The 12799-nt window shown below is 39.0% G+C and overlaps 1 protein-coding gene across 1 annotated transcript in view; it reads left to right on the forward strand.

The window, feature by feature from the left end:
* Positions 1 to 1644: 1644 nt before the first annotated feature.
* Positions 1645 to 12799, forward strand: part of LOC116052586 (Kv channel-interacting protein 1) — a 48039-nt gene continuing 36884 nt past the window's right edge. The window contains exon 1 of the mRNA XM_031303386.2: positions 1645 to 1926. Coding sequence (XP_031159246.1) covers positions 1839 to 1926 — 88 coding nt within the window. The 5' untranslated portion in view covers positions 1645 to 1838. The remainder of the gene's footprint in view (positions 1927 to 12799) is intronic.

Below are 12799 nucleotides of genomic sequence, written 5' to 3' on the forward strand. Positions count from 1 at the left end.
AGCTGAGATTGGGGTCAAATGAATAAAGTAGAGGGATCTTGAGATAGCCAATATGAACATTTAGTGTAGGATAGTAGCAGTGGCAAAGAGTAGCTATGTACATTTACTCAAGTACTGTACGATTCCAGGCTTCTTGTACTTGATTTTTTCCATGTTGTGCAACTTTTCACTTCACAACATTTCTCTCAGCCACAATTAGCAGTTACTTTGCAGATTAAGATTTTACACACAAAATATGTGATGGGAATTATTACCTTTTAAACTTTCCTTACATATGCATTGTAACCTTTTTTCACCACAGACTTAGCTATAAGTCCAAAGTATAAAATACAGGCTCCTATAAGAAATGTACAAATACCTAATCATAATAACACAACATATTATTATACAGCAGTTCTATTGAAAGTCTATGTATGCCTGTAAATCTTTTAAACACACATGTTGATGATTTAAAGAAATGAGCAGTTTCAACTGGTTTTCTCTGCATGGTGCTATATAAATACAGTTTTATTATTTTAAATTAAACATGCTCAGTGTATTCACAGATGAATAGATGGATTCCAGAGGGTTAATGTAATAATAATACTAACCCAGTAGTATGATATATATATATTAAAAACACCCTGAAAAGGTGCAACTCTGCCTAATGAATACTTCTACTTCTGGATACTTTAGGTTTATTTTAATTATGCTATTTTATGTCTCATAATACCTAGTATAATAAGTATATAGTAGTATAATAATTCTATTTTGAATTGAGGACATTTACTTGTCACAGAGTATCTTTATATTGCGGTTTTAAGTAAATTATCTAAATACTTCTACATTATTTAATTACCTTACTGTTCCTGGTTATTCTTTAAAAATATTATATATATATATATTTATTTATTTTTTTTTTCACTTTATTTATTCAGCAATCAGCTCATATAGAATAGTATGTGTCAAATGTTTTTTCCTCTGAACACTTTTCAAAAATAAAATGTGGTGTTTGCCAAAAAGAAATGTATTATTTGTGAATGTATTTAGTCATAAATATATGACTTTATATAGTCATAAATAGACGCACAGCTAATTTTTCAACTGATGAAGAGTATTTATGTGTTATAAGGGCTGTGGGAGGGGTTGAAGGAGGAGGCTATATGTATGTATGTGTGTGTGTGTGTGTGTGTGTGTGTGTGTGTGTTTGCCTAGAGAGAGAAACAGAACGAGCTCAGTGTGTTTGCTCTGCATTGTGAGGAGCTGTCCGTTGTCACTTGTGCTGAAAGTGGATTACTGCTTCCCTATTTAAAAGGGGGGATTCATTTGATAAGCAGGAGGAATGAAAAGAAGAAGATGAAGAGAGAGAACTCCAAGAAGAGCTCATGAGATTGCTTCATTAAAATGATGCAATCTCAGAGGCTGCCTGCAGATTGTAAGGAAGTTTTCTTAAAAACTTAGGTTGTAACTAGCTCTAGTTGTCTCGCTCTGACACTAAGTTTATTTCTTCAACACACTTCCTCTCTGTCTCTCTCTCTCCATGCTCACCTCGCTCCCAAGCAGTCACTAACTTGGCCGTTGAACATTCAGAGGTGGGATGGAGAAGGCGCAAGAGAAGGAGTGGGGGAGGGAAAGCAGGGGGAGATAATTATTTCTTTTTTTTTTTCTCCCTCCAGCTCAGCAGGACGAAAGGCGACAAAGTAAGAGGAGCACGCTCTCCTCTGCTTCGTTCACTCTGTTGAATTTATACACTCCACGAGAAGATGTTGTATTGATTGCCATTTCGATCTGAGAGTGCTGATTTGGACCTGGAAACCCCTGGCCCTGCTCAGCCCGCCGTGTCCCAGGTCGCTGTCAGGATGGCGGGGTGTGCCAAACGCTGCAAACAGGGACTTGTCAAGTTTGCTTTGTCCCTGCACAAACTGGTCACTGGGAATCTAAATAAAGGTATGTAAGTGCTTAAATATGTCTTTATTGGTTTGTATTTGTGCAAGTGCATGCACATGTTTATGTTAAGTTCTTTAACATGAATTCATATTAGTTGCAAGCACTGAAAGAAGTCCTAAGTGTTTTGTGAACAGTTATTTTGTTGCAGGCATTAGTGTCACAAAAGCAGAAGTGAAAGTCCAATCCACCTCATCTTTCATCTTCAGCTCGTACAACTCTTTTCTTTACTCTCTCCGTCTCCACTCTTGTCTGCAGTTGACCTCGTTCTGTTCAGTATGTTCTCCAGAGAGGACCGAAAGAGACAGAGATGAAGGGAGTAAGCAGCTAATAGAGAGGAGAGATAAAGTTGATATAGGGCAGAGAGAGTGTGTGTGTGCGCGCTTGTGATGAATGTGAGTAATAAAACGGGGAATAGGAGCCCGTACACACATTACTGAGAGGACGGGGAGGGTTTTAATATTGTGATTTATTGGTTGTTATTTGGTATGTGTGCCTGCCATGGTTCAGTGCCTATATGTAAGGGTCCTGTGTTTTTGTGTGTGGATGCAACATTAGAGTGGTATTTGTAAAAAAAAAATCTCATTCAGGTGCTGTTATTGTCGAAGCAGTGCAGGGAAATACACAAAAAAGCATCAGAAACTGTATGCAGCACTGTAGCAGCCTGGAGGCACACACACACACACACACACACACACACACACACACACACACACACACACACACACACACACACACACACACACACACACACACACACTTACAGTATAATTCTCTTTGAGCCAATTGACATTTTGTGTCTGGAGGGATGGGAAACATCATTGAAGTCTGTTACACACATACAGTAGATGCACAAAGACTACTCACATGCACACAACCACTTACACACGTTTGAGGATGGTTCAAGCATTCAGCCACAGAGGGTGGAAATGCCCTTAAGGTCTCTCTCTCACACAAATGCACACAAATGTGCACACACACACACACACACACACACACACACACACACACACACACACACACACACACACACACACACACACACACACAAGCTCCTGCTGAGGTTTGGTTGCGTAACAAATTACTACTTAGAATTAAACGCATACATAGTCAAAAAGGAAGCAGCAGTAACATTAAGTATTTCTCTATCAGACACACACACACACACACACACACACACACACATACAAATATAGACAGACATGTACATACTGTACAAATGTAAAAAAACACACATGGCACTAGTACACAACCATTAAAACACCCACGTGTCCACATCTGCACTTTTTCAGAGCTCCGGTGGGAGTGCGAGCTACATCTGCAACATATCAGATTAGACAATGGCCATAAACACACACACACACACACACACACACACACACACACACACACACACACACACACACACACACACACACACACACACACACTCCACATTCCAGCTCCTTAAAAGGCCATTAATTCAATTCAATTCAATTTCAATTCAATTTTATTTATAGTATCAAATCATAACAAGAGTTATCTCGAGACACTTTACAGATAGAGTAGGTCTAGACCACACTCTATAAAGCCCCAACAATTCCAATAGTTCCCCCAAGAGCAAGCATTAGCAGTGGCTATTGCGACAGTGGCGAGGAAAAACTCCCTTTTAGGAAGAAACCTCGGCAGACCCAGAGTCTTGGTGGGCGGTGTCTGACGGTTGGGGTTATGACAGTACGGGATGTAGCGTGGCACAGCAGAGCATGGGTGGACGCGGTGGACGCAGCAGTACGTAGCCGGGCATTGCAGGGAATCGCAGAGCGTAGCAGGGTGTAGCAGGTCCATAGCCACAGCTGCACCCAAGACCCAGGTCTTGGTGTCACCCTAATCCGAGGCGATGTTCTGGGCGAAGAAGAAACATAAGGACTCCGGGGAGTAAACTCCCCAGAGCTAGGTTAGTAACAAGCACTTCTGGGACAGGATGTGCATAAAAGAAAGAAAAGAAAAGAGCGTGTCATAAGAAGGAACTTCCTCGGCAGTCTAGAATTATAACAGCATAACTAGGAGAGGCACTATATTATTGATTATACGATAGGTAAATCTGATGACTGTAAAGAGAAGCAGAGAGAAGCAGGAGTGCTGTGTCTGCAGCTATACACCCTGCCCCGCCGGTCTAGGCGTTCACTGCAACTCCTCACTCCCTAACTATAAGCTTTATCAAAGAGGAGAGTTTTCAGTTTAGTCTTAAATGTAGCGACGGTGTCTGCCCCCCGAACCCAGATTGGGAGCTGGTTCCACAGGAGAGGAGCCTGATAGCTGAAGACTCTGCCTCCCATTCTACTTTTAGAGACTCTAGGAACCACAAGTAACTCTGCATTCTGGGAGCGTAGTGCTCTAGTGGGACAATAAGGTACTAAGAGGTCCTCAAGATATGAAGGAGCGTGGCCATTTAGAGCTTTATAGGTCAGAAGAAGGATTTTAAATTCAATCCTGGATTTTACAGGAAGCCAATGGAGAGAAGCTAATACAGGAGAAATATGATCTTTTTTCTTAGTTCTTGTCAGAACACGCGCTGCAGCATTCTGGATCAGCTGGAGAGTCCTAAGGGACTTATTTGAGCATCCTGATAATAAGGAATTACAGTAGTCCAGCCTGGAAGTAACGAATGCATGGACTAGTTTTTCTGCATCGTTTTGAGATAGGATGTTCCTAATTTTAGCAATGTTACGAAGGTGAAAAAAGGCTGTTCTAGAGGTTTGTTTTCGATGGGCGTTAAAGGATAGATCCTGATCAAAAATAACTCCTAGATTTCTGACAGTAGTACTGGAGGCCAGGGCAATGCCATCCAGAGTAATTATATCTTCGGCTAATGAGGTTCGTAGGTGTTTCGGGCCCAGCACAATAACTTCCGTTTTGTTTGAGTTTAACATCAGGAAATTGTAGGCCATCCATGATTTTATATCTTTAATGCAAGCTTGAAGTTTAGCTAGCTGGCTGGTTTCGTCTGGCTTGATTGACAGATATAATTGGGTGTCATCCGCATAACAGTGAAAGTTAATTGAGTGTTTCCTAATAATATTGCCTAGAGGAAGCATATATAAGGAGAATAGAATTGGTCCAAGCACTGAGCCTTGAGGAATGCCATGGTTAATTTTAGCGTAATTGGAGGGTTTATTGTTAACATTAACAAATTGCGATCGATCACAGAAGTAGGACTTAAACCAGTTTAGTGCGATTCCTTTAATGCCAACTAAATGTTCCAGTCTCTGTAAGAGGATGGTATGGTCAATAGTATCGAATGCAGCACTAAGATCTAATAAGACAAGTACGGAGACAAGTCCTTTGTCTGATGCAGTTAGAAGGTCGTTAGTAATTTTCACCAGTGCCGTCTCTGTGCTATGATGCTTTCTAAATCCTGACTGAAAGTCCTCAAATAAGCTATTGCTATGTAGAAAATCACATAACTGATTAGCGACTACTTTCTCAAGGATCTTGGAGAGAAAGGGAAGGTTAGATATAGGTCTATAGTTGGCTAAGACCTCAGGATCGAGGGTGGGTTTTTTCAGTAGAGGTTTTATCACAGCTACTTTAAATGACTGCGGTACATAACCTGTCAATAAAGACATATTTATCATATCTAGCAATGAAGTGTTAACCACGGGTAACGCTTCTTTAAGTAGCCTCGTTGGGATGGGGTCCAAGAGACAGGTAGATGGCTTTGCTGAAGAGACCTTTAGCATTAATTGTTGAGGGTTTATAGGATAAAAGCAATCTAAGTATATGTCAGGTCTAGTCGTTCTTTCTAGCAGTCTGTCAGTTAAAGGTGACCCATTAGAGGTTGGGGGCAAGAGGTGATGAATAGTATCTCTAATTGTTATAATTTTATCGTTAAAGAAACTCATGAAGTCATCACTACTCAGAGCTATAGGAATAGATGGCTCAATAGAGCTGTGGCTATCTGTCAGCCTGGCTACAGTGCTGAAAAGAAACCTTGGGTTGTTCTTATTTTCTTCTATTAGTGATGAATAGTAGTCTGATCTGGCCTTTCTTAGGGTCTTCCTATAGGTTTTCAGACTGTCTTGCCAGTCTAAACGAGATTCTTCCAGTTTGGTGGAACGCCATTTACTTTCAAGTTTGCGCGAGATTTGCTTTAATTTACGAGTTTGGGAGTTATACCAAGGTGCTAGTTTCCTTTGCTTCATCGTCTTCTTTTTAAGGGGAGCAACAGAGTCTAAAGTAGTCCGTAGGCAGGCCGTAGCACCGTCTACGAAATTATCAATTTGAGAGGGACTAAAGTTTACATAAAGATCCTCTGTTATAATACGGCACGGTAATGAGTTTAGTGCTGTTGGAATATCTTCCTTGAATTTAGCTATAGCACTGTCAGATAGGCTTCTAGCGTAGAAGCTTTTATCTAATTTCGTATAATATATATATAATATATAATATAAGTTATTAAGAAGTGGTCTGATAATAAAGGATTTTGCGGGAATACTATTACGTCTTCAATTTTGATGCCATATGCCAGCACAAGGTCAAGGGTGTGGTTAAAACAGTGCGTGGCCTCGTGCACACTCTGACTGAAACCAATTGAATCTAGTAGTGAGTTGAAAGCAGTACTAAGGCTATTGCTGTCAACGTCCACATGGATATTAAAATCACCTACAATAAGTACTTTGTCTGATTTTAGGACTACACATGATAAAAACTCTGAGAATTCCGATAAAAATTCAGAATATGGACCTGGTGCTCGGTAGACAACAACAAATATAATAGGCTGTACTGTTTTCCATGTTGGATGCTGAAGATTAAGAACGAGACTTTCAAAAGAGTTATAATTTAGTTTAGGTTTAGGATTAATTAACAGGTTTGAGTCAAATATGGCTGCAACTCCCCCTCCTCGGCCTGAGCCTCTAGAAATTTGAGTATTAATATGAGTGGGAGGAGTGGCTTCATTTAGACTGACATACTCTTCATGGCCCAGCCATGTTTCAGTTAGACAGAATAGATCAATTTGATTATCGGATATCAATTCGTTTACTAGTATTGCTTTAGAAGACAGAGATCTGATATTTAGTAGACCGCATCTAATTTTCCTATCCTGTTCTATCATTGCAGTGGTAGTTGTAATTCCAATTAGGTTGTTAAGTATTGCCCCTCTTTTGGTTACCTGTGATTTAACTGATCTGAGTCGAGTTACAGACACTGTCTCATTTTTTGGGGCAGGTTGTGGCTGACGTGAACTGGATGCTAAATTGACTATGTTTGCAGTCAACTTCTTATTACTTAGGGGATTCAACACTTTGTATGGTCTATTGTTGATTATAACTGGAATAGTACTAGTACTACATGTTACCCTGCAGAAAACATTTTCAGATTCATTCACTTGTAAAGTGCCATTAGGATCAATACCTGGGGGGCATGAATCTGTGATATTTTCAACAGAATATCAATTTTGTAGTTTTATATTGTGTACAATATTGTGTTTACTACCCATTGCTTTTCAACTTGGGACATTGGAGTTTTTATTGGGCATGAAGAGAAGCTGCTCTGTGCCCTCTTTGTTTAAATCGATGAACACCAAGTGTGATGAAGGACTTGTTCAGTCATGTTTTATACTGTACTATACTGTAGTTAGTTAGTTATGTTTTATTTCTGTGTCATGCCAAACATTTGGCCCATCCCACATGGGATTACAAGACACCACAAATTTACTTATTTAACAAACATCTTCCTATCACATATACAAATCATTCAGAGAAATACATGAATACAAATATATACATATACACACATATACACATACATATATGAATATACACGTACACAAATACACATACACACACCACACACAAACAACAAATTCTCATCTCGATAAAGAGCTTTTTTCCTCTTCTCCCAAGCTTTCTCAAGATAATTGGCTAATTTATATGTTTCATATGTGAACAGCCATCTCAGTCTTTGAGCATCATCCATATTTATTAAATCAATCTCTGCTTTTATCCTACAAAACAAAAAATCATGCTGTTCACAATAAAAAGGACAGTAGAAAACAAAATGGAACTCATTTTCTATATCATTCAAACAACACATGGGACAGATCCGTTTTTCCTCTTCTACATTAACATATCGTCCTGTTTCAACAGTCAAAGGCAAGACAAGACTGCTTTTTGTCTTTAGCAAACACAGATTCTTTAAACAAACCAATATTCATCTTTTCATTATTAAGAAACAACTCACCAAAACCATAATTACAAAACAATTTGCATATGTTGTTAGACCAAGGACCAAGAATGTGTTTATCCCAGAGAAATATTTTCTTTGTCAACCTATTTGCATCCATATCTAATAGACGATTCCATAACTGGGCCATACATATCTTCCAGCGAGCCTCACATGATTCCCATCCCATGTCTCCCACTATCGCCAATGTAGGGGTATATTTATGCACACCCAGAAAAAAATCTTATGGCACTATTTTGCACTAATTCACAATTAGATATATTCCCAAGTCCTCTAACACCCACAATATAATCAAGTATAGGGCACACACAGGCTTGAAACAATTTAGAATAAGTTTGAAAACTTATGTCTTTCAGATTCTTGCTTTTACCAATGATTCCTCCCAAAGCTCTACGTGCTGAATCAGCAAGAACCTTAACACCATTTTCTGAAATTCATATGTTCATCAATATAGAAACCTAGATATTTATATGAGTCTACAAAGTTCAGCTTGTGTGACCCAATTTTAAACTCATAAGTGCTGCGAGTAGTTAAAAGGTTTTCTAAAGTGAATTATTTCTGTTTTCTTTCTATTGATAAACAATCTCCATTTATTACATCAATCATCAATATAGGAGAGCATCCGCTGCAAATTATCTTCAGATGGAGACAGTAGTACTATGTCATCCGCGTACAAAAGAATACTTATCATTTCATTTCCACATCTTATCCCACAATTCAATGCTTTAATTTCCTTTGCCAGATCATTTATAGAAATGTAACTAATTACATATACAATGGTTGTGCTGGTGTAATTTAAAAGCAAATAGTGAACATGTGATATTGAGCATTTTTTTGCTGAAATTTAAGATTTGCTCAAGTTCTTTACTGAGTGCTGTACATTTTAAATGTCTGTCTGCAACAAGAGTCAAATCTAATGGTTTTTTTTGTGTGTGTTTTTCTAATGGCGCCTAATGATGTCTAAGAGGGTTAGGGTGTCAATATTTAGTTGTTCTAAGGATCAATTATCCAGATAGCTGATGAAGGTCAGATGACACAAATGCTGAGGAGAATGTGCAGAGCTTGTTGAAGGACTTTATTTAATCTAGCTTGAACACTCTCTTCTTAAAGAGATATTCCATTGATTTAGTATTGGAGTTCCATAACGTTTGTGAACTTGTGAGAGACAGATTAAAACAAAAATGGTCAAAACTGAAGCAGCAAAGGCCTAGATAGCCTGACTTTTCCTACATCCTACACTTCCCATGATGCAACTTGTTAGCATCTTTCATTAGACCCCATTAGCTCTACAACGCTCTTTATGATGAGTAAATTGATCCTCATGTGTACAATTCCCCTGCTGCTACTTGTTCTACAAAAAGTGTTTCTTTCATTTACAAAAAAATAACAGATATGGTGCTGTATAGGAGCTGTAGGCAATAATACAAAGGTCACAGCATGAAGAATTCACTTCTATAAAAAGTACAACAGTTTCACTCCAAAAATTAAATATGAACCTTCCCTTCAAAATTCATGTGTGATTAATTATAAGTATGTCAATGACTGCAAATTTTAGGGTATTGATCCGAGCACAGCCACCAAATGTTTTTTCTTCGGTAAGATGCTGACATTAAAGGGTATACAAGGCCAGTACTGTCTGTAGCCAACGGGCCTGGCTGCCTTTTCTACACTTCACTGTAACTGAAAGGCTCGATGGTGTTTTTTGCCTCCAACGGCGCCTTCCAGGCAGCTAACCCTAACCTTAACCCTAAACATAACCATTGCCGCGCTGCCTGGGAGGAGACGTTGGGGGCAAAAAACACCAAAGACCAACTGAAAGACTCTTTTTCAGATTACTCTTAACAGTTAGTGTTTTGGGACATATTAAAGCGTAACTCTCACTAAAATGCAACCTAGGGTCTTTTTGTGATTGTACCTGAGTCAAACTTTCGTTTAAAAGCATAATTAGGACGGAAGCGCCACTTTTAAGATTGACCGTATTTTCGCATCAAAAGTTGCTATTTTGAAAACACTAAGAAGGCTCGACACAACATGAAACTTTGCTTGAAGTATCGCCAGGGGCTCTACACATGAACTCCAGCATTGAAAACATTGTTTGTGTACACAGAGTTTACTAAAAAGAAAGGTTTTAACAACTCACTGTAGCAGTTGGTTTTTCCGCTCGCCGCCATCTCGGCTTTTTAGTAAACTCTGTGTACACCAACAATGTTCTCAATGCTGGAGTTCATGTGTAGAGCCCCTGGTGATACTTCGACCAAAGTTTCATGTTGTGTCGAGCCTTCTTCGTGTTTTAAAAATAACGATTTTGATGCGATCATAGTAGTGCCCCTAGCACTCCCATTCAAAAGGCCATATGACCGAAAATAAAAATACGGTCAATCTTAACAGTGGTGCTTCCGTCCTAATTATGCTTTTAAACGAAAGTTTGACTCGGGTACATTCACAAAAAGACCCTAGGTTGCATTTTGGCGAGAGTTACACTTTAAGAGCCATAGTAATACATTCTCTTATCTCAGTAGCAACAGGAGCTGCATGAAACATAATGACATTTTTTGTATTCAATGTACTAAAAGGCATTTCAAATACAGGTATACTCACATGATTCAGCTCTGTGTAGAGTGACTATCAGAGCAGCATTGACCTCTGCTGGTAGCACTAGAAAATACAGAAAGAAAATCACATGCTAACCTGATGGGCTGTCATTGTTTATCAAACACACTTGACTTGGATTTTGCTAACCATGTTTCCTCTTTGAAATTCATAGCACAAATTTGGTGTTTTTTAGTCTGCTCAAAAACCTGTAAGAAAACAACTGTGAAGAGTCAAACCTTTTTTTGCCTAAATCAGACTGGAGCTACATGTACCCACCAAACTGGGACAGTTTTTTTATTATAGCTATGACACTATATTTTAGCTATAAGCTAAAGCTATAAGAGCTTACCTATCACTTATACCAAAGGACCCACTGTTAGTTAAAATATCTGAAACTCAGAGACTTGGTAGATTTTAAAATAGCAAAAATCATGTAGGTCAAAAACAAATGACTACCTGAAAGTATCCAAACGTTGAGAGAAAGTCAATATGATTTGAGAGAAATGGAGAAGCAAAAGTTCAGGACTAATGTAAATCACTATTTCAGTCAAAGATTTTCTGTAGTGAGGACGGAAAATGTGTTGAACACTTTGTACGTTTAAAAATAATATTAATGGATGATTATATAATGTATGAGACATGGCTTGTAGGCATTAACATGGTAGGGAGAGTGTAAAATGTTGTCTGATGTTACCTTTTGACCTGTGTATTGTAGAAAGGGTAGGTGCAATAAGCTGTAGCTTAAATCTTAATGAAGAGTTGCATGGTTTTCTACAGTTTTGTTGAGAGTAATTGCCATTTTTGTGTTATGCCAAATTTAAATAAACAATCTTGTTGAAAATATCTTAATGTTGTTCTTGAGGTAGGTGGTGTGGCTGGGGCATGAGACACTAAATCATAATTTAGCTTCCTGCTTCGTTGGAGCCAGAGTCATTTATCTCTATTTCCTGTCAATATCTAGCACAAAATATGTATTAAAGCTAAACCTATCAGTAAATAATCTTAAAAGATCCACACAAGCTGAATTTCTGATTTGTTTGCTTCTATTTCACAGAAATCTCAGGCTGGAGTTTCCAGACCTCTTTTAAGCTCTGCTCACTTCCTCTAGCTGCAGGCTGATTAGCCCAAATCCTTTTCATCACTTTGGTTTTCTTCTTAGTTTATCTCTGACTGACTGTCACTTTCTGCTCTGCCTTAGCCCTAAACTTGTCTTCAGCTTCCCGTCATCCATGAAAACCCTGTAAACATCCTGTGAAGCCATGCCAGGCTGAAAACAGCCTGCATGATTTCACTTATCCTAGCCATGCAGCCTGTACTCCTCAGGTGCTTCCCTCTGGCATACAACCTGTTTGGATGCAGAACAGCATGCTCTGTGGTGGTCCGGGCACCTGACGGCAGCTATCAGCACACAAAACCGTCTGAAAATCCATAGCAAAACATAGAAAATACAAATGAATCCCTTCTTTTCTTCAGCCAGACCATGACCACAATATGTCATGAGACATTAAGGTAACATGCTAAGCTGAAATACTATGTTTTCTGACAACAATGCTAATGCCAGTATTTTCTCCATTGAAATGTATGTTCTGTGACAGAATTTGCTTGTCTGCTTGTGTTTTGGCCTGTGTGTTGGTATCAACTGCCCATTCTGACAGCCGGGCCGGGTTGCCAGATATAGCTACCTATAAAAACGTAAACCCAGCGCGCTACAGCTGTAGCAATAGTACAGCCATGGAGGCAGCAAACAAACAACGGGATCAATGGAGATAGATTCTACCCGACCTAAAAAACACACCTTCTAACAGTTGCATGACCAGAGACGTGCCGAACACCGGGTAAATATTAGAGATGTATTTGATAGATGGAAACAGCTTAGAGCCCAAAAGAATGCCGAGTTGGTTAATTTCCTCCTGAACAGGTAAGCTTTAGCTTCAGGCAAATTTATCAAATAAATCGGTAGAGAGGACTGTGAGTTTGCACTGTTTTTAGCGGTTGTTTCTGTCATTTTAAGCCGAAGAAGTGTGTATGTCAGTGGGGTAGAGAGGACGGCGAGGTAGTGCTG

This window comes from Sander lucioperca, chromosome 1 (assembly GCF_008315115.2).
Source record: "Sander lucioperca isolate FBNREF2018 chromosome 1, SLUC_FBN_1.2, whole genome shotgun sequence".
NCBI classification, from domain to species: Eukaryota; Metazoa; Chordata; class Actinopteri; order Perciformes; family Percidae; genus Sander; species Sander lucioperca.